Source organism: Scophthalmus maximus, chromosome 3 (genome assembly GCF_022379125.1).
Source record: "Scophthalmus maximus strain ysfricsl-2021 chromosome 3, ASM2237912v1, whole genome shotgun sequence".
NCBI lineage: Eukaryota > Metazoa > Chordata > Actinopteri > Pleuronectiformes > Scophthalmidae > Scophthalmus > Scophthalmus maximus.
The window spans coordinates 7,372,656-7,395,000 of record NC_061517.1 but is presented as its reverse complement, the minus strand read 5'-3'; the positions used below and the strand labels follow the sequence as shown (position 1 = coordinate 7,395,000).

Genomic DNA, 22,345 nt, shown 5'->3' with positions numbered 1-22,345 from the left:
ACAGGAAACATGGCGGCGGATGAGACATCATCATCATGTGTGGACCAATGAGGAAACAGCGTTCCAACATAGTGAGCTCTCCGTCACCGAGCTTTCATCACGTTCATGGCTTTTCCGTCCTTTTATTGACATGTTCTCTTCTTCTGCAGTGGTATAACTGCAGCTTCCTGCTGTTTATTAAACACAGAACAAATGGCATCTTTTTGTTGAACTAATTTTCCATCTAAATTTCTGACTCATCCAGCAGCTGAACACACTTGTGATGTTCTCATGACATTCTGGTGAAGTTCTTCTGACGGTTTTTGTGACGTTCTCTTGTCATTGTTCTGACGTTGTTCTGACGTTCTCATGACGTTCTTCTGACATTTTCCTGACGTTCTTGTGACGTTCTCTTGACGTTCTTGTGATGTTCTCTTGACGTTCTTGTGACGTTCTCATGACGTTCAGCTCCATGAGGTTGGAGTCTGGAGTCTGAGCTGCTCTTCATCATCATCTTCACCATGTGTTGTTCTCATGTTGGACCAACTCCCCGAAGAACAGAACTGTCCTGATGATGCATCAGAGGCTGCAGGTTCTCTCTGTCCTCCCTCTACTGTTTTTCTTCTGAACCCCCCCACACCTCTCTCTCTCTCTCTCTCCCCCCTTGCTCTCCCTCTTTCTCTCTCTCTCTCCCTCTCCCTCTCCCTCCCTCTCCCCCCCTCTCCCTCTCTCTCTCTCTCCCCCCTTGCTCTCCCTCTTTCTCTCCCTCCCTCTTTCTCTCCCTCTTTCTCTCTCTCCCTCTCTCTCTCTCTCTCTCTCTCTCCCTCTTTCTCTCTCTCCCTCTCCCTCTCCCTCCCTCTCCCCCCCTCTCCCTCTCTCTCTCTCTCCCCCCTTGCTCTCCCTCTTTCTCTCCCTCCCTCTTTCTCTCCCTCTTTCTCTCCCTCCCTCTTCCCCCTCTCCCTCTCTCTCTCTCTCTCCCCTTGCTCTCCCTCTTTCTCTCCCTCCCTCTTTCTCTCCCTCCCTCTCCCTCCCTCTTCCCCCCTCTCCCTCTCTCTCTCCCTCCCCCTTGCTCTCCCTCTTTCTCTCCCTCCCTCTCCCTCCCTCTCCCTCCCTCTTCCTCTCCCTCTTTCTCTCCCCCTCTTCCTCCTGACCCTAATTGCTGCAGCTGCTCTGGCCAAGCGAGCCCCACAAACAAAGAGAACAGATTAAAGAAAGAGAGACAGAGAGATGGAGGGGAGAACTTCTCCTCTCATCAATTATTTCCTCTCACAGACTGAGTGCGTCCTCCTCCTCCCCCTGCTCCCTTTTCTCTTCCTCCTCCTCCTCCTCCCATCCTCCTTCTTTCCATTTCTTCTCTCCACCCTTTATTTCCTCTTTCCTTCTAACCATAGCCATAATTCCTTGCTTCATCTTTTCTCCCATCCTTTTTTCTGTTCACCCCCTCTTTTTACCTCCCCTGTTCTGGTTTTCTCTCCTCCTTTCCTTTGGCAACTTCACTTTTCCTTCCCTCTCTCCTTTTTTCTCTTCTCCTTTTCAAACCTCCTGAACTTTCTTCCTTCTCCTCTGATCTTGTGTCTTGTCTCCTTCCTCCCCCTCTGCATCACTTTCTACTTCCTCCTTAGGAGTCAGTTCCTTCCCTCTTCTTCTTCTTGTTCTTTCTTAGTGACCTTCTATTTTCTCCTGTCATCCCCCCTCACTCCTCTTCCAGTCTTCTAGTTTTTTATTTCAGCCTCCTTTTCTTTATGCCCCTTTTTTTAGGTTTGATTTAATCCGCAGATCAATTTCATTCATCCTTCATTGTTTCCCCTCCTCACCAGCTTTAATATGCCCTTTGTCTGGCTTTCTTTCTTACTCCTTTCCTCTCATCCTTTTCCTCCTTTCTTTACTTTCCTCCTTCTGCTCTCACCCCTCAGTCTGCTCCTCTTGTCTTTCTGAAACATTTAAAACACATCATGTGATATTTAAACACACACGCACACACACACAAACACACACACACACACTCTGTACACGCGTGTGTGTGTTTAAAAATAAACACAGAAATGTGGATTATGCAGAATGAACAAATGAATCACATTAGAGACGCAGTGAAACAACGTGAGCTCCTCGCAGCGACAAACTGAGATGAGTTAATAACAAAAAGATGTGGGGGCGGGGGGCGAACATGGGAGATGTAAATACAACAGAAAACGAGAGGGTTGAAATGGGATGAACGAGGCGTAGAGAGAGAGAGAGAGAGAGAGAGAGAGAGAGAGAGAGAGAGAGAGAGAGAGAGAGAGAGAGAGGCAGACCTACAGTGGAATGACAAAGGAGAGAAAGAGATGGACAAGTGTAACGCTGCCTGAGGTCATGATGTGTTGAGGTCGTTCAAATTTCACGTATTTATTTAACAAGATGCCACTCAGTGGAAAATCCAACCTCCACCAAGGCCTAACAGTCCTTCATGACACCTCATGAATTCACTGGGAAATAAGTAAAAAAAAATGTCAACAAAACATCCAACCTCACAATGTAAAAAAGAAATTATAAAAAGAAGTAAAAATATATCCTGTGCTGGCGTGGATTCATGCCAATCCACGCAACATTGAATGGGTTCTTACTTGTCCCATGTCTTATCTTTCCTCCATGTTGATGGAAGTGAGTTCTGTCATTTTTTCGTAATCCTGCTGACAGACAAACAAACAAACAAACAAACTATCAGGTGAAAACTTAACATCCTTGACGGGGGATAATGATAACATGAACTTCAGAAAATGTCAAGAAATTGGGTCCAGACATTACCCGGAGTTTGCCTTTCACTTACCAGGGGGCTCGCAGGCAAAGTTCCGGGTGACGTCCGGAGCAACATGAGCGGACATTTTGGAAAACAGTTTAGTCTGAGGAGAAATCCTCCATTTACTGACGTCTGATCATCAGATGTTGTGTATCTGAGGTGATGGTGCTCACCAGAGGAAACATGCTACATACACATGATAAACCAGAGAGACATTAATGGCTCATCAACAGTGTAGTGTGTGTGTGTGTGTGTGTGTGTGTGTGTGTGTGTGTGTGTGTGTGTGAGTGGGGCGGGTTGGGGGTGGGGCCTTTTGAAACATTAATATGGGGTTTAACTCCTTGTGGCCAGAAATAGAAACAAAGAAGAGACGAGAAAGAGGAAGAGAAAAAAATAGAATCCTAGAAGGAAAGATGAGAAGTAGCAGAAAATCCAGCTGTACAGTTTGTGTCTGAAGAAAAAGATTAGATTTTATTTGCCAATAATTTGTATAATTTGTTCTCATCTTTATTTCATCTTTTTGTAATTCATGCATTTTTGTCTTATAATTCCTGCAATATTCCATCACTCATAGGGCATATTAGTTGGGATATGAAAACTCACCTACAACAATACGGAGTATTCATTTTCTCTGTCAAACATTACTTTTCCTCTAAAATCGTGAAAGGTTCAGTGTGTAGGAGGTTTAGCGATATCTAGTGGTGAAGGTGCGAAAAGGGACGTGTGGAACATCTTCTTCACTTGCTGCCCTGTGACCCGACCTCAGATATGTGGAAGAAAGTGGATGGGTGGATGGATGATGGATGGATGATGGATAGATTGAGGGATGGATGGATGGATGGTCAATGGTCTGTATTCATATATTAATCAATTTTAGTTGAGTCAGCTGAGCGTTTGTTTGTTTTTCCTGTTCTCCATTTTAAATGATTAATGAACATGTGGACCAGTCTGCCCCGTGTGTGTGTGTGTGTGTGTGTGTGTTATTTTGGGAATGATCCGCCTGTTTTAGAGTTTTATTTTCAGAGTGTATGGAGTCTAATATTAGATTGTCCCATTGATTCTCAGTTTATATTTATATTCCAGGTTTGATTCTCGCTGTGGATCAGAGGAATCAAACCGCCAAATCATCCTGCTGTGTCACAGGGATGAGTCTGGGCCAGGACAGAGATTTGTAGTCGTTGTTCGTCTTCTCTTATATCCAGGTAATGCCCTAAGTCATGTCTGTGCCGAGACGTTTTTTGGCAGTCGGACTGCTGACATGCACCAGGGTGGTTGGGGGTGTGTGGGGGTTGTGGCCAGGACTTCCTCAAGTCCATTACCATCTCTCATGTTTTATTCACATCAAGTTGTTGAATTTGTTCCACTCTTACCTTCTCACTGTGTGCTGACGCGTCATCACAATTAGTGCGGTGTCATCAGCGTATGTGGTGATGTTGTTTGTTTTTGGCCACTTCATGCCAGCAGTGTGCTGAGCAAAGATACCAGAAGGTTACTTATGCTCAGAATGACAATGACCTGAAGGTGATGACCTGAACTGCTGTGGTCAAAATGTCTAAAATTCAGGGATGAAATTGATAATATATAGCTTAATTATTGCTTGTAAAAGTTCTGCTGAGTAACAAGGGTAACGTTCACAACAAAGGGAGTCCCATAAATCACCTTTGTTTGCATTCCTGGCTTTTTTTCCATAAGGTGTCAACATCACCAAGGTAACATGGCCGCCTATTGGCTAGTTTTGACGCGAATGGGTACGGCAGAACTGACACCATTGTTGCCAGTGGTGTTTACAGCTGATCAGGAAGCCTCTGGGTAAGTGGCCTGACATTTCCAACACACACTCTAGGTAGTTGACCAATCACGAAAGAGTGTTCCAGCAGACCAATCAGTGCATGCTATTTGCTTGTGGCCGAACTGAACATGTGTTTCGGGCCAATCATTTCATATGAGGGAGGAACAAGATCAGATCGATACTTTGGTGGGAAGATTTTATCAGCCACAATTGCAGATTAATTGCTGAGTTATTTTAACTGTGACAAGTAACATGACTTTATAACTTAAATGAATAAATCAGGCCCCTCTAATCTTAACACAGCGGTCACGTCGGCGTTGCCTGGTTCTGCTGCAAGAAGCAACTATACACTCAAACTGCTCAAGCTTCTGTTTATTTGTGAAACAGTCAGTGAGATGTCCTCACGAATGAAGGAAAAACGGAAATTCCAGTCACACTGGGAATGAACTCTGGAACATGATTCCTGTTAACACACTGTAATTAGATCAATGAGCTGAAGATTTTTTTCAATGTCGTCAGAGCCTTCATCCCTCAGTCCTGAGAGTTTGATGTGATCTGAGAGTTTGAACCTGGACGACTGTTTGTCTCTGCAGCTTTAAATAACAACTGAGCTGCTCTGATGTTGAAAATAGACTCCGTCTGACTAACTTTCATTACATTTCCCCCTTTTTGGATATTTTTTTCTTTATATGTAACCCATTCGCTTTCTGTGTCACACCTCCCATTTTCCTTTCAATTAATTCCCAGGAACTTCGCTTTGATTTTAAATGGTTTAATTTAAGCCTCAAGATGCAAAGAAATTAGTTTCATAATTTAACATATTTACACCATGTCTTTTTTTGCCACTGGGGTCTCTCAGTCAAAACAATAACAACAGAGTAGTTTGGTGATTTGGTGAAGCAGCGTGGATCATGGGAGTTGTTTGCACAGGTTGTTTCTCTGATAGCCTAATATGCAGACGTAACTACTGAAATCTTTCATCCTGTTTAAATATATAGCAACACATCAAATAGCTAATTGAAACCAAACTTATCAGAAATGTGAACACATGAATATACAGCAGTTTGATGAGAACGACCTAAAATGACAGAAACCATCTTTACCTTGATCTTAGATTTTCTGTTTGGTCCATGTCTCATCCGCTAACATGGAAGGGGTGGGGTTTATGAAACATGCTGCTGTTAGCCACCAGGGGGCGATCCAGATGATTCGGCTTCACCTTTGGGAGCTGTCATGTTGTCCATCTTTATTTACAGTCTTTGGCCTTTGTCCATCTTTATTTACAGTCTTTGGCCTGGATGTTGACATCATACCGTGTGTCCTGCGTTGTCGTCACTTGTAACCTTCCAGACTTACATATTTAGCTGATCAAGATCACTCTTGGTCTTGAATGTAGGTACGGTAAGTTTGAACAAATTCCAACAGGCATGACTTCATCACCCCCTTCCCTCGGTTACTTACCCTTCAGTAAAGTCCATATATTTTCTTGTGTGGCGTCGCACAACCGTCTGCACTTCCTGACATATAAATCTTGCGGTTATATCAGTGATGGTCTTTTTATGGGTTCCTGGTGAAGACTCTTGAGGATGAGTGTTGTGAGAAAGTGTTCAGTCAGACGAGGTCGTCCAGGTGACGTTGCTCCTCCGCGGAGTCTACACTTCCTCACCTGAGCTGCAGCAGCAGGTGACGCCTGTCAAGTCTTAGTTGCTTCGTTCTCGTGTTTGTGATTTTTATCCTTTCACCGCCGGCAAAGGAAGTTATGTTTTCAACTCCATCCGTTTGTTTGTTCTTTTTTGGCAAGATTACATAAAAACTACAGAAGACACTTTGTGGAAGGATGGGACATGGACCAAGAAAGAACCCATTCATTTTAACCTGGATCCAGACAAAAGGGCGGATCCAGAAACATTTCATCACTTTACTTACCAATGTAATAAAGGCCATTTTTAAAAACATTTTAAATTGATTTCTCATGGAACAATTCACGAATCTAAACTAAGATCATATTAAGAGGACTGATATCCAGATTTGGTGCGGAGGTATGAGCTTTTTGTCTGTCAATGATCTTGAAGAGCTTTTCAAAGAATATTTCCTTTGAATACATTTTGTGGACAGATTAAAGTCTCTCCATTCATCAGTGTGGGAGTGGCAGCAGCTTCCAGACTCGTGTTGGATGGTTTTACTCCTCGGTTATGTTGTCTGTGAATATTTGACCTGTACTGTCCTTTTTCAAACACGTAAGAAATAAGATGAGAGGAGGAGGGAAAGATTTGGGAAGGCATAAGAATAACAGGAAGATTTGGGAAAAAAAGGGACGAAGTCCGTGGAGCAGAAGGGAGACAGAGGCAGGATTTCAGTCTCCTTCACTGGTGGAGAAGAAAACATGGAACAACCATCCCTCCTCGTGCAACTTTCATCGTCCCTCCATCAATTAAACATGGCCCTGGTTTACACTGGAGAAGGAGAAAGACAGAAAAAGAGGGGAGGAAAAGATATGACGGGCGAGAGAGGGTTCAGGAAAAGGAGGAGAGGCAGAAAAGGTGAGAGGAGGAGGAGAAGGAGAGCGGGGAGGCTTTTAGCAGCCGGCTGTAACCCAGAATAGAAGTTTTCAAAGAGGAAAAACAAACTGAGCGGATGATCAGACCCGTGCGGTCGATACCAACGTCCTTGTGAAGAACAATCCCAGCGGTCTGGAGGCAGAGGGAGAGACTCACGTGGAGGCCGAGACGAAGATCACATTTCCCCTGCTCCTCCTTTCAAATAGTCCAGAGAGTGGACATTTGTTCCAGCTGAAAATGTGTAAAGACATTTAAATTTAAAGATGTGACATTTACACATTTGGAAAAAAACAACAACAAACCTGTTCTTAACATTTATACTTGTGAGCGGTCAAGGTCACGTGTCTGACATCCATGAGTCATTCACAGTTTTCCCCCTATAAACTTGTCACCTATACATAAACCACATATAAACTATATACAACTGTATCCATGAAGTCAAAACCCTTCACGTAACAGTCCTGTGATCTGCTGTGATTATAAAGACATTGCTCAGCGGTGGCGAGTTCAGGGTCATTTTGAGGTTCTGTGAAATGTGAAACCACCTGCGTGTGGCACCTTCACCTGAGACAGTTTAAATCAGTGTGTCCGTCAAAGTGACGACTGTTTTGTGCGTCCGACACATCACGTTGTGATGTTGTCTCTGTTCCAGTAGAGATCTCGACCTCAGTGAAACTTCCGAATGAATAAAAGTAAAGAAGAAGAGTCAGAAGACGTCGACTCTGCTGTTTTTCCTGCTCACCCTCGACTCGGTTCACATTCTTCTTCTCTCCAATCGGAGGGAATCACCTTGCAGTTAAATTGCCCTTCCTTCTTTCCTCTTTAAACTAATTACCATTGGCTCTCTGTCCCCTCTATCAGATTTTAATTGACTTGCTCCCCAGTTACAGTTGGGTGATAAGGATTGGTGCATGCGTTCGATTGGCTGACTTGGCACTAATGGATTCCTATCTGCACCAATCAGGGAGCAGCAGACGACCGTCTCTCCGTCTGTCTGCGCGCGTGTTTTTCTGCTTTCGGACAAATTTCTCTTCCTTTAAACGTTGAGCTGTGTCTCCGCTGCTCCGTCTCTCTGGATATGTATTCTCACTCACCTCTATCACGTCGTCTCTGTCTACTTTTTGGTAGTTTAGCTCGGCGCAGGATGACATAATCGTGACCATGAAATATTTAATGTACTGGGAGAGCATCCCAGAATAACCGGGCTGACCCGGGCCTCCTGAGAGTTTCCCCCTTTCGTAAAACCTTTATTTATCACGACAGTTGACTCCAGCTCTGGAGGGCAGGGAGGTGTAATATGAGGAGTTGGGTTCCCAGAGCCAGATCAGCTCCAGCTAAAAGGCTTTGCTTTTCACAGTCAACTGAGATTTTAAATCTGGTGCGTGGCTGGGGCTCACCATATTACTGTGGAAATTGGTCTTAGTGGATCAGTGATTGACTAAATTCTGTATCCATCTCAGGTGACTGATGACTGTTGGACAAAACACTTGGGTGATTGTGAACTTGATCTATTAGCTCTTCTCTCCACCACAGTGCCCCCTACTGTTCATGTGTATATGGCATCTTGCTTTAATTTCTGATGACGTGCAAAACTAGCGCTAAACACAGACTCACGGACACTTAGTCAAAAGCAGGTTTAGCTCCGACCCAACATATGAACTGTTTTTTGTTTTTATTTTCTCACACATTTGCCCAAAATGTGAAACACACAAACATCACACACCCATCAGTGATAACACTTGCTAGCTTTGTCCCAATTCTTGTCCCATCCTTCGGAGGACTCGTTCTACGAAGGCCAGGCCTTTGTAGGCGGAGTAGAACGCACAGGCCGAACCAAAATGAGATGATCTGATCTACGTTACCCGCATAGCTAGGTTGTTAGCTTCATCAATGGTGTGCAATGGTTACTGGGATAGGTTGGTTCGAGGAGGAAGAAGCCTTTGAAATGGAATAACTAACCACGCCGATGTGAAACAATCTTCAAAGATGGATGCCGGCCCTGAATCGGGAAACGGCTTAAATCAACAATCCCTTCGGGATGAATGTTCATAAATCCATTCAGAAATGGGTTTTTTTCTTTATTCTTTACCTTTGAATTTGTTTCAGGATCATCCGGGTAAGAGTTGGATTTTCTCCCACAAGTAATCCAGGCTCCAGTGCAAACAGAAACTGTCGGGGACTTTGATGGTGCTGTCTCACAATGTGTTATCCAATATTGGTGTAAAAGAAAAAGACGCGGAAACTTCGATGGTTGAGGTGCATTGTTTCTCGTGCAGAGTTCTAAGCCTGGCAGTGTGAAGCATGTAGACCTAATGAATAAATAAAAATAAAAAGGGAAAGTGGTCTATATTTCAAAGACTTTGCGGGGGATTTAGGTCATTTGACACATGACCTAAGCTCTTGCAACTTATTTCTTGCATATTTACAAAACAAGATATTAGATTGACTGCTGAGTCTCTGTCCTCCTGACCTCCCTGTGTTCTTCTAACCCTCTCCTCTTTCCTCTCATCTGTCCTCACCCGACCTCCTCTCTCCTCTCCCCCTCCTCCTCCTCCTCTTCCTCCTCCATCTCTCTCTCTTCTGGCTTGTTGTCAAGCTTCCACTCGATGTTTTGTTGTCCTACTCCCTCCTCCCTGCACCTCTCCTGCTGCCGGACGGAGACTTGGCTCCAGCAGCTGCAGATAGTGACCCCAGAGCAGAGACAGAGTTGGGGGGGAACAGGAGATGGTAAGAGAGATGGGGGAAGAGAACAGAAAGGGCACAGGAGAGGAAGGGGACACAAAGGTAATGTATTGAGAGAAGAGCAGAGGGGAAAGAGAGAGAATATTAACTTTGTCCTCCCTCTATCTCTCACTACTTACCAGCTACACGCCCTCTAATGCTGACATCCATAATTTACCATTAGCAGCTGCACACACACACACATACACACACACACACACACACTCGCCTGGTTTAATCAACGCTCTGCAGTCACAACCTCCGACATTTTAAAGAGAAAACTCGTTGACACTGAGCTGAGAGCTGGCGTTTTACTGACCCCTACAGGTGGAGCGTCAGAATCTCACTCTCATCGTGGTCAACGGTTACATCACAGCGTGGCCTCCTGAAAATGGAAGACGATGCATTGACAAGAGGAGGCACGGGAACTGATTTGCACTCGTTGTATCGTCGACAGCTACGTGAGCTTAATGCTACCGTCAGCATGTTAACATGCTCACGATGACGACGCTTGACGTGTAGCAGGTGTAATGTTCACCGTGTTCACCATCGGAGCTCAGTGTGTCAGCATGCCAATGTTTGCTACTCAGCACTTTTGTTGCCCTGCGGTTTGACTGGAGGAAGCAAAGACAGAATCTCTGACTATTTACAAAATTTACAATCACACATGTTGTGGCGACGCCAGAAGGCAAAGCGTTCGATTCACCTGTTGATCTTTTTCTGACCCTCACCGTGGCCCATGGTCCCTGGATGGTGACATAAGGAATGAGATTCAGGCAGGATGAGGAGTTCGAACATCTGGAGGGATCAGCTGGGAGTAGAGCTGCTGGTCCTGCACATCAAAAGTAGACAGTTGTGGCGATCAGGGCATCTGATCAGGGTGCCACCTACTGGAGGATGGAGCACGTCCAGCTGGAAGGAGACCCAGAGCTCCCTGGAGGGATTACTCATCGGGTCCGATGAGGCCTCAGGATCCCCCTGGAGGATCTGGAAAAAAAGATGCCGGGCAGAGGGATGTCTGGAATATCAGGATAAACCTGCAGCCACCGCGACCAGACTGCGATGGGAAAAGGTTCTGTAAACAGGGGGGTGGATAGGTCAATGAATTTGAGGAAACGTGGTCAAACTAATCTCTACCTTAGAAAACAAAACCAAAAGAAGGATAGGTTGATAAAGACACAAACCAAAACAAATCCAGATCCATTCGGATCCATGGATTATTCCCTGGGTGTTAGAATGTCAAATTAAAGAACCTCAAGATTTGTTCAGTAGTTTTTTGGATGATTGTCCTGACAAATAAACAAACCAACTAACCACAAATGGAAAAAAAGGGTGAAAAGATAACCTCCTTGGCGGCGGTATCCCGTGTCACTGAACACATTAAGGTGCCACATGAAATGTCATAGTGTCAGCAGAGTTATTACAGTTCATCCCGGGGGGAACATGAACGTCTGAACCACATTTCATCACAGTTATTGAAACATTTCATTCTGACATTTTCAAAAGCACAAATGTCAAGGGGTTGGTGTTGCAAAGGGAAAAAAAGGGGATCCCTGTGGGATTCTTCCTCTTGGGACCGAGAACGTATTTCTCAAGATATTTGAGTTTGACAAACACTGCTACTCCGACAGCCATGTCACATCATAACTCAATACTTTACATAATACAAGACAAAAGCAAAAGGGACTCATGCTTTTCAGTTTGAATTGAATCAGCATTGAATTGGTTGTGAACCACAATGTATGTAACAATGTATGTAACTCTGTGCGTGTGCATGTGTGTGTGCAGTAATACTCTTCAGGTCAGTGAATAAGATAAATCAGTTAAGTCCTATTTTTTGTCTGAATGAGTTAAATATAACCCTTCAATGTAAACACATACATGGGGGTCGGGGCGCGGGGGATGTTCCTATTATGTATGTGTATTGTGTGTTTGTGTGTACATACAGTAAATATGTATGCACTATGCATGTGTAGGTTGTGTCAATAGGTTGAACATTCATTATGCTTTGTGTGTGTGTGTGTGTGTGTGTGTGTGTGTGTGTGTGTGTGTGTGTGTGTGTGTGTGTGCGTGCAGGGGATTCTGGGTAGGGTGACTGGACGAACTCTTGACCTTCTTTTCTTCATACATAGCCGAACACAGTTACACAGGGAGAATATGTTGAATCAAACTCATGTAAAGTATAAATTGTATTATTCTGCTGGATCCATCCTGCATCTCTCAGCACTTCCTCCTCTGTAGTTCTCAGCTCCGGGCAAATTGGATCTTCCAGAGGTCTTAAATATCGAAAAGCACCTCACACATATATAGTCGCACTTTAAAAGAGGCTGATTAATTTCATAATTTCAAAAGCTAAAAGTGACCGGAGTTAATGGAGTTATAAATGAACAGGAAGGGTCTTTGAGGTCACTGATGTTTAGCAGGTGTTTCTGTTTTTGTGTCCATCATCTCTGTCAATACAGACTTACATGCCGACATAAGCTAAACAAACGAGTCACAGCCACAGAAGTCCCATTGAAAAGATGATGCGTTTTTATATCAAAAACACAGTTGAATGAGCTGCTTCCAGTCTTTGTGCTGAGCCAGACTAACTCCGGAGAAGACAAGAGAGTTTCACTAAATGTAGGAGTTTTTCTCGAATCAATACTTCTGGCTTTTCTCACTCTGCTGAAGGCACTTAACGTCCACAGTCACTTTGTGAAGCTCTCAGTAGCTGACGTGGTTACTGGTGCCATCGGAGAGTGGGTGGAGATCAGGGTGCCACCTGGTAGTTCAGTGGCTTATACGTGTTATAAAACTAAAGAAAGGTTAGAGATAATAATCCCAGCACTTTTGCAAATACATTTTAAATTATAGCCGTCATAATTAAATATCAACCAAGAAAAACTGTTTCAATCTTTTAATATGGAAAAAGTTTAAAAATGTCATGTCCATTTGTTACTGCTGTTGTTCTGCTGTTCTGTTAATTTAAACCAACATTAAAAATGTTTTTGACAAATTATGACATAAACAACTGAGAACAGTCTTGAGAGAAACAACAGAAGTAAATAAGTATTGGTGTTGTTAAGATTTATCGAATTACATTTGAATATCAGACCTGTTTATCACATACAAATCTTTTTGAATCGCGTTTTTCCTAATAGGAAAAGTTCAGAATTAAAAGTTGGCAAACTGAGCCCAATGAAGGCGCACTAAGAAATGCTTTCTGATGAAATTGTCGCACCATTAATGTAAAAATGATTTGGCGCTGCATGCTGTGGTCGTTCGCTGCCCCGCTGACAGCCGATACTTCATCAAGCGGTATCACCTGAAGAATGCAGCAGCAGTGTGTGGGCTGTTTCTTCTTTCTCCAAAAGTCACCGTGGAACTTTACAGCCCACGGGGCACAGGGTCCATAAACTTCAGGCTAATGAGGCTGATGTTCCAGCTGTACTGAGTCAAACAGCTGGCAGATGCTCCAATTCATTGGCGTTTATGTCTACATACATTCTGAGCTAACATGGCTGACAGCAGCGCAGTGGCTGCCTCCGCGTCTTGTTCTACAGCGCCATGTCGAAATGTATCATTTTGTCATTCGTCCATATTTTGTGTTTGCATATGGAAAGTTAAGAATATGAAACTTGCTGCTCCTGTTGCTTACTTGTGAAATATTCTCAGATAAACAATAATCAATCTGAATCAAATGACATATAACATGTATAATACAATCACCTGAGCTGTTCTACCTGCTAAAATGACCCATATTGCTGTTTTAAAAGCAATGAAGGGATCATGTCGACTAACCAGAACCAAACTGCAAAACTTGTATATGCTATGGGAAACTAAAAAATTGACCACAAACTAACCTAAATCAGTTGCATCATCTCGGCAGTAGGGCTGCCCCTCCACCTCATAAAATCAGGATGATCATGTGAGTTCTTTCTGAATGGAACCAATGAGAGAGACAAGTCGACCAGCTGAGTGTTGTCAAGCTTATGTTTCTAGCAACATTGTAAATAAATCATAGACTTCTATAGAAACTATCTTCTATTTTGCAACCAGTGGAGTCGCCCTCTGCTGGTGATTCCAGAGATTACAGGCTTCGGGCACTTCTTCATTGGCTTCATGTTTCCGGACCCGGTGACTACATCCATTTTTATATACTGTCTGTGGTTTGAACCATATGTCAAGAATGTCATGTCAATCATTTATCTGCTATCAGAACAAAACACATCTAAACGCTTAACAGTTTTGTCAATTTTGCACAAAGTCTGATCACTGTTGAAAAAGCCAGAAAAGCAGCTTGAATTACCTGCGGCGCTTAGAGAGAAATAATAGAAGGGAAATCTGAGGGGACTTGTGTCATGGTCAAGATTCAGGTCTGGTTGACATTCAGGGTGGACTCAGTTAGCGATCCAGCACAGATTCATCTCAGCTGTTTGGCCTCAGTCAGACGTCTCCGTCGATTCTTCTGGGCGCTTTACAGATGGCCTCTGTTCCTCCCAGCCCTCTCTGTTATCTCCATCGATCGGCTCCCAGCTGCCAATATCGCTCCCTGCCGAGGACACCGGAGGTTCACTTTAACTGACCCGAGCACCACTGTCATTACACAGGTACTGACTATGAGTTAGTTCCAGCAGATCCCAACAGATCGACTGTTCAGCGAATTAATGTCAGAGATGCACCCCCTCAGGCGTGGAATTACAGTCAGTTAGAACCATTAAAACCATTAAAATCGAATGTTTTAGCCCATTAACTACGACTCGTGTGTAGCCGACTTGATTTTTACCCTATTCATAGGCCATGCATGGCCAGTCCACGGTGGGTGTAAACCACTATTTTACCTATAGTGATCTATGATAAAGTTTATGGTTAAAATGTTAAATATCAAGCCTAGGTTCTTTGTTGTAAGGGTTTGATAACGACAACTTAGGAATCACTGACAAATTTGTATTTCTATATATATGTACATCTATGTATGTATATCAGCATCGGCCCCTCAAAATCCATATTGGTCAGGATTTTATTTAAAATTCCTGTTGTGGTTTCAGTGAGCATGTAAGTCCTTCCACTGGTTTTGAGAACAGGATACTGAATAGGTTTCTGATCAGTCCGCTATGTGAGCCAGTGTCCTCAACTCGAGCTACCTGAGCCTTGCTCGAAGGCACAGAGATACATTTAGGATGTTCAGGCTGCTGGGAGGCATTTTCTACCTTTATTCATGAACCGTGTCGTGGAGGATTTGTATCACACGTAAAAAAACGAATCCTTCATGGCAGAATAATCCCTATCATAAAACGAATGTAGTTTAAATGTGATGCATAATGTTTATAAATGCACTTAACATTTAAATGTGAATCTTAATTTTCTAGAAGATAAAACCGAGACCGTCGACTCTTAACGGCGGGCTTCAAATGACAGAGGAGATTCAGAATGAAACGTGTGACACGCGACTCTGCACACCTTTGAAATTACCTTCCAAGTTTTTCTTTTTTCATTTCTTTTCTAAGTAAATTACCTCACAGATACGAGCATTAAAGTGGCAGACGGGGTCGCGGCCTTATTCTCTGAAGGACTGAGACATAATCCACCACGGCGGGTACACGAGCTCTGAGCTGCAGTTCATTACACGGATATCTGATCTACTGTAGAGTCTGAGGTGATTTGCATATTTGAATATAAAGAGAATAATTTTCCACTTTTTCCTTGAAAAAGTGGAAAATTAAGCATTCCATCGGACAAAACAATTAATACAGGCATTTTAATTTTTTATAAAACAGTACAGTGAATGAGTGACTGACTCCTGGCCACTGTAGAACTGTGATTGCAAGACAGAGATGCTGTAAAAGCTGAAATGCTCAATCATTTTTGTTATTTTGAAATCACAGAATAAGTCCACTTGAATAGAAATAAAAAAATACACTTTTTAAAATATATCTCCGCTGTGTTTAGTTTGGCTTTTGTGCCTGTATCATAGACTGTATATATATAAAGATGGACCACTTTTCTCGAATGTCATCTGATCGGTGTCTCACCCCCCAGGAGTTTCTGTTTTGGGTTTATTGTTAGAAAATTAAGGCCAGGTACTGCAGCAGTCACACGAGCGCCGGCTCGGTCATGGGACAGTTCTGGAGCAGTTCTAATCCTGAGATGTGAAACTGACGGTTTTTTCGAAAAGTAAAATTTCACAGAAAAAACTGCTGTGAAATTTAAAAACAATAAGAAAATGAAATAATTGTCACAGGGAGACAGAGAGTTTGGTGGTTTGTACCGGCAGCTCGGTGCAGCTGTGAAGAGTTTTTTCCCCTCAGTGTGTCTGAACAGAGTCTCACAAACCATCCTGGCCTCTTGCCCACACTCTAATCTCCTCCTCTTCCTCGTCTCATGTCCGGTGATTTATGGCTCGGTACAATGAAATGTGAAGGCCGCACGAGGCAACAACCAGCAACCAGCAACCTGTGTGTGTGCGCGTGCGTGTGTGCGTGCGTGCGTGTGTTTGTGTGTTTGTGCGTTTTTGCCTGCGTGTGTGTGTGTGCAGTCTTATAGCTTGGAGAAAGCTACCTATCTATCCATCCATCCATCCATCCATCTATCCATCCATCCATCCATCCATCCATCCATCTATCTATCTATCTATCTATCTATCTATCTATCTATCTATCTATCTATCTATCTATCTATCTATCTATCTATCTATCTATCTATCTATCTATCTATCTATCTATCTATCTATCTATCTATCTATCTATCATCTACCTTATTACCTATCTATCCATCTATCATCTATCTATCTATCTATCCATCTATCCATCTATCTATCCATCCATCTATCTATCTATCTATCTATCTATCTATCTATCTATCATCTATCTATCCATCATCTATCATCTATCATCTATCATCTATCCATCTATCCATCTATCTATCTATCTATCTATCTATCTATCTATCTATCATCCATCTATCTATCATCTATCTTTGGATGGAAACTTGCAATAAAGTTTGAGGCCATATTTTGTTTATAATTGTATTTTTGTGATAAGAAGGTCATAATGTTCCGAGAAAAGAAAAAAACACATTCCTCCTGCACAAAAGGGGCAAATTCCTCCGAGTCGGTGTGGTTCTTTCTTCAGAATAGACAAACAGCTTCTTGCACAATCTTTTCAAAGTCCTGATACCTATAATGAAGTGGCGCTGATGTGCCAAAATTTAAACTAAGTCCAACTATCCTAGTGTACAAGATGCTCCACATTCCTCATTTTAACGCAGGCGTCAGGCATTTTAAACACAGACAGTCGGAAAACTCTTCAGGTTTCATCACCAGCTCAAACAATGAGATAAAAACAAATCTGCTTTATTTGTGTGTCAGTCGCAACTTTAGGAGAGAAGCAGCTGAGGAGGTGAAGCGGTCGTCGTCAAACCGGAAGGTCGTGGTTCAGCCCCTGTTTCCCCCAAACAGCACGTTGAAGTGTCCTTGGGCAAGACACTTACCCTAAATTGCCTCTGACAGCTCTTCCGGCAGTGGACGAATAAAGTGCCGCTGTATGAATGTGTGTGTGTGTGTGTGTGAATGAGTGAATGTGACTTTCACTGTGAAGCTCTTTGAGTGGTCAATAAGTCTAGAAGAGCACTATATAAATACAGCAGCATTTAACATTCAACTAGGACTCCCAATGTGCACTCCTGCAGGAGGTGGGAAAGGTCCGGGTTGTGTAACCATGCGGCTTATTGCAGGTTGAAAAGTGAGGTCCAGCTGTACTGAACATGTTGGATGGATTCAGAAGTTTTGGGTGATTTTTATCAGTCCAGCGGTTTGAGGCGTTTTGGTCAGTGACGTCGATCGGTGATGTGTGACTTTGTTTTTCTCCCCGCAGGTACGGTGACATGGTTCCTAACACCATCGCCGGGAAGATCTTCGGTTCGATCTGCTCTCTCAGTGGCGTGCTGGTGATCGCCCTGCCGGTCCCCGTCATCGTCTCCAACTTCAGCCGCATCTACCACCAGAACCAGAGAGCAGACAAGATGAGAGCACAGCAGGTCTGACAGGTTTCTCAGTGGTGGCATGTGGTGAAGTCATAGGAAGCTACAGCAGCTGCAAACACTGACTGCAGGAGGTTTTGACTGACACATCACAATATAGATATAATACCTAGAGACCACCTGATTTATTGGCTGGCTGATAAAATCGCCTTGGGCCTTTCACAGACACATCAGTATTTGCCTGAATTAAAACCTTTATTTTACAGAATAAACAATGCTAAAAATATGCACATTTTACATTAAAAAATATGTTTCTTTTCTTAATTTCTTCAAGTTCTATATATTTGGTTGTATTTGTTTTCATTTTATTTATAGTTATTTATGGTTAGACTGTAAAATATCGAGCCTCAATTATTGTTTTGTATAGTTGTAACAGTAAATATGCAACAATACAATTCTGTCAGCATGTCAAATATATTAAACCAGCAATATAGTTAAATTTAAAAAATATTCAGGTCATGTGAGTTTGACGTCATGTGGAGAATAAGACATAATGCACCTTTAATGTTGCAAAATGTTATTAACATCTAAACTTAAGCTTTACAGTTCACCTGGGTGTATAGAGTCAATAATTACTGTGTGTGTGTGTGTGTGTGTGTGTGTGTGTGAGAGCACACGTGTGTGTGCACGCCCGTGTGTGTGTGAGAGAGATGTGCTGACGGTGCTGTTTTCCTTTGTGTTTCGGTCTGACAGAAAGTGCGCTTGGCTCGGATCCGCATGTCAAAGAAAGGAACAGCAAACGCCTTCCTCCAGTACAAAGAAGACAGAGTGCTCGGGGTGAGACACACACACACACACACACACACACAGTGACCGTCGATAGTCTCTCACTATCAAGCTGGAGGATTGCAGCCCAGTTAACTCGGACAGTATTGGAGACGGAAAGAGAGAAATGAAAGAGACAGACCAGAGACCGATAGGCGGCGAAGAAGTAAAGGAGAGAAGTAGAGATGAAGGACAGAGACAGCAGGATGGAGAGAAAGACAAAGAAAAGATAAGTGGTCTTCAGATGTGAATGGGATGTAAATGACATCTTAATAGTTTGGTCAAATCCAAAAACTACACTGTCCCTCAGTACAGCTCACACCTCCACTCTAAGGCCCAACAGTCTCTTTATGAAACCACCTTTAAATTCACCAGATCTGGATTTGTCTGGATCCAGACCAAAATGTAATGTGCTCTTTCTTGGCCCATGTCCCATCCTTCCAGCAAGTTTCATCGAATTCTGTTCAGTAGTTTTTATGTAATCCTGCAGACGGACGGACAGGGGTGGAAACGTAACCTCATTGGCGAAGGTAATAAATAAAATCCGAAAAGTTGAAAGGCCACATGACTCCACTTCATCCTGTCATCTTAAACTGCCTGTCAAAATAAAAAGCACAGACAACGGAACGTAAGCAGAGCTCATGTCGGGGGTCATGTGACCCACCTGGGGGGTCAGGGCTACTGCCAGCTTCTCCACTGTGAACCTTATAACCACTGGAATAATAAAATATTTGTCCTCGTCTCTCAACTCTGTTATTGTGAAAACACAGAAGTGTAACATTTTGAAAATAAACTGGATATTAATGAGCAGGTGATTTTTTTCCGGCGTCACAACTCAGTTGACTTTATTCTTTATTTTCAGTCAGAGGATGAAACATTCACCAGGTTTGAATGTCTTATCAGTAAAATGTATTTTAGCTTCAGATAGAACACACACACACACACACAGAGAAAGAGAGAGAGAGAGAGAGATATCGTTGCGTCGTAATCCCTCTTCTGCACTGAAGCAAGAAAGGGATGACTGTGTTTATAAGGTGCATAAAGAGGACAAAGAGGAAGAAGAGGTGGAGGATGAGGAGTCGAGGGTTCAGCAGGATAGGAGAAGGGAGGAAGTGTAAAATAATAGGATGAAGAAAAGGAGGCGAGCAGAGGTACAGAGCGAGGAGAGGAAGATGAAGATGAAGATGGGTCTGTTTGTGTGTAATCTGAGATCTCAGCTCGGAAAAATCACACCAGAGAGGGGGAAGGCGGGAGGAAGCAGGGAGGAGGAAAAGGACGCGAGATTAGTTGGGACGCCGATGAGAGAAGAGAGACTTGAATATTACAATGTGGCATCTGTTTTTTTTTTCTCTTAAGCCTCTTGATGAAATCATGAAACATTAAGATTTTATTTGAAAACTTTCTTTTAAAGGTGGTTCCTATTTACCCTTGTCTCTTATTTTGTGTGTGTGTGTGTGTGTGTGTGTAGGACCGGGACAGTGACAGCACGGCTCTGTGCGTGAAGAACAGGTCGGCGTTCGAGCACCAACACAACCATCTGCTGCACTGTCTGGAGAAAACAACGGTGAGGACAGAGACACTGAGTTTAACCAAACAAATCACATCATACTCAGAAAACACATGACAACATCACACAACATGTAACAACTGATTTTTACACTTCACAGCTTCTAATGGACAAACCTTCAACATATGAGCCGCAACACATACTCACTTATTTCATGTCTCAAATTTTTACGAGTTATATTCTGTGCACAGGCCTCTGTGAAGTTACAGACATGACAGGAAAGTGATTTGTCTGCATGACGTCTCCTCACAGAACCACGAGTTCACGGACGAGATGACCTACAGCGAGTTGTGTATGACCGAGTCTGTGGGCTACAGGACCAGCCGCAGCACCTCCCTGTCGAGCCAGCAGGGGGCGCAGAACAACTCCACTGGCTGCTGTCCGCGACGGGCCAGGAGGAGAGCTGCCATGCGACTGGCCAACTCCACGGTGTCCGTCAGCCGAGGGAGCATCCAGGAGCTGGACACCCTGCACATCAAAACCACCTCCATACCACCACAGACGTAAACAAAGACATTGAATTCAAAGACGATCATTTACTGTATATAGAGACTATTAATGACTGTATATAGAGACATGGTTTGACCTATGCTGCAGCAACCAGGGGTGATCAATATGATTTGACTTCCCCTTTTGCAAACTGTCATTTCCCCCATGTTTATCTACATTTATCTGATTATTTATTGTATTTATTTGTTTCTCCCCGTCCCAGTCGTTCCAGTCTGAACGCCCAGACCAACACCCTGAAGCTGAACTGCGGGGAACACGATTACACTGCTGCTATCATCAGCATCCCCACACCGCCTGCCAACACCCCTGACGAGAGCCTCCCCCCGTCGCCCGTCCCTATCCCCGGCATCCTGCGCAACACCCGCGCTACCGCCTACACCCACGAAACCGTCAAAGTCTCCTCCTTATAACCCTCGGACCTCACCTGCAACCTCCACCTGTCCTCGTCTCCCACCGTGCCGCCCCACCAGTCACCCTCCCTGTAAACATTGAAGATCCCCTTGAACCTCTTAACCTGAACTGGGGGGGGGGGGCGCTGCTAGCTGAGATTTCGGGGACAAAGACTATGCAGAAGGAGGCTTTGAGTACCGCTGGTCGCTTTAACCTCCTCTCGCCATTTTGCAGATTTCGTGGAATGAACCGACATGGGAACAAAATGGCAGCAAGAGGCAAAATGTACAGTGACACAAAACGGCAACCGATGGGAGCTGGGGGTCTCAAGAGTCACCCCCTTGTGCATCATTGACCCCCAACAAGCACTAGACCCCTGCACAATTTTGACATTTGGACCTCATTGCACAAACCCAGTGAATGATTCTTCCTCAACCCACAATTTGAAAACATGCAAGGACTTCCAAAGAATAACTTTCAACAGCTCAACACCTGCTGACTGGATCACTGGGTCCATTTTGCATCCATGTTGAACATACAGGAGAGATTCAAAATGGCAGCTGAAGGGGGTTGTCTTATTTTTTGGTTTGAACCTGACACAGACAGAAGGGTCTATTTTTGAAAGGAAAATGGTTGGTTTTGTTGCTGAATCTGAGGGACTGCCGACCATTGGACGACGGTTTAGACCGATGCTGGTTTGACGCACTACAGATAACCAAACAATCCACGGCAGCTTCAGAGGCCTCGGCTACAGTATTTTGGATACTTACGATGTTGGTTGTTGTGGGAAACCGGAAAAAAACGTTTTTTCAGGCCAATTAGAAACGAAAATGTGCGGATTCGTACTTTGGTTTCATCCAAACCAGGATGGTTTCATTCCTTTCAGCTCCAGACTGGATCTTAAAACCTGGTTGTGGAGAAAATGCTGCTCACTCAAGTTTAACATTGGGCCATTTTTGCTTGAAACGTAAAGGTTGTAGGTTTAACTCCTAACAATGGTGAGGGATATGACTCTGGAGGCAAACAGAGTTCGGAAGTCTGTATGAAGGATCCAAATCAACAGCTCAGGACACGTCAGGTCATGTTTTCAGTAAATCATGACCGAGAACTCTTCCACTTAAAGAAAGACCACGACAATCTCGGTGTGACGATCTAGACGCTGCAGAAACAGGAACCAAACTGAACTGGGTTAAACTGATCTATGCTGTTCGTACAACTACACTGAGCTGAACTGGGCTAAACCAAAACTGTTCTGAGAACTGGATTTACCTGGT

General features: G+C 43.6%; 1 protein-coding gene across 1 annotated transcript in view; it reads left to right on the top strand.

Annotated features, from left to right (window-relative positions):
• The window catches only part of kcnd1 (potassium voltage-gated channel, Shal-related subfamily, member 1), a 43,391-nt gene extending 22,183 nt beyond the window's left edge, over positions 1–21,208 (top strand). The window contains exons 5-9 of the mRNA XM_035645273.2: positions 17,674–17,836; positions 18,533–18,616; positions 20,073–20,168; positions 20,424–20,674; positions 20,884–21,208. Coding sequence (XP_035501166.1) covers positions 17,674–17,836; positions 18,533–18,616; positions 20,073–20,168; positions 20,424–20,674; positions 20,884–21,091 — 802 coding nt within the window. The 3' untranslated portion in view covers positions 21,092–21,208. The remainder of the gene's footprint in view (positions 1–17,673; positions 17,837–18,532; positions 18,617–20,072; positions 20,169–20,423; positions 20,675–20,883) is intronic.
• Positions 21,209–22,345: the final 1,137 nt, after the last annotated feature.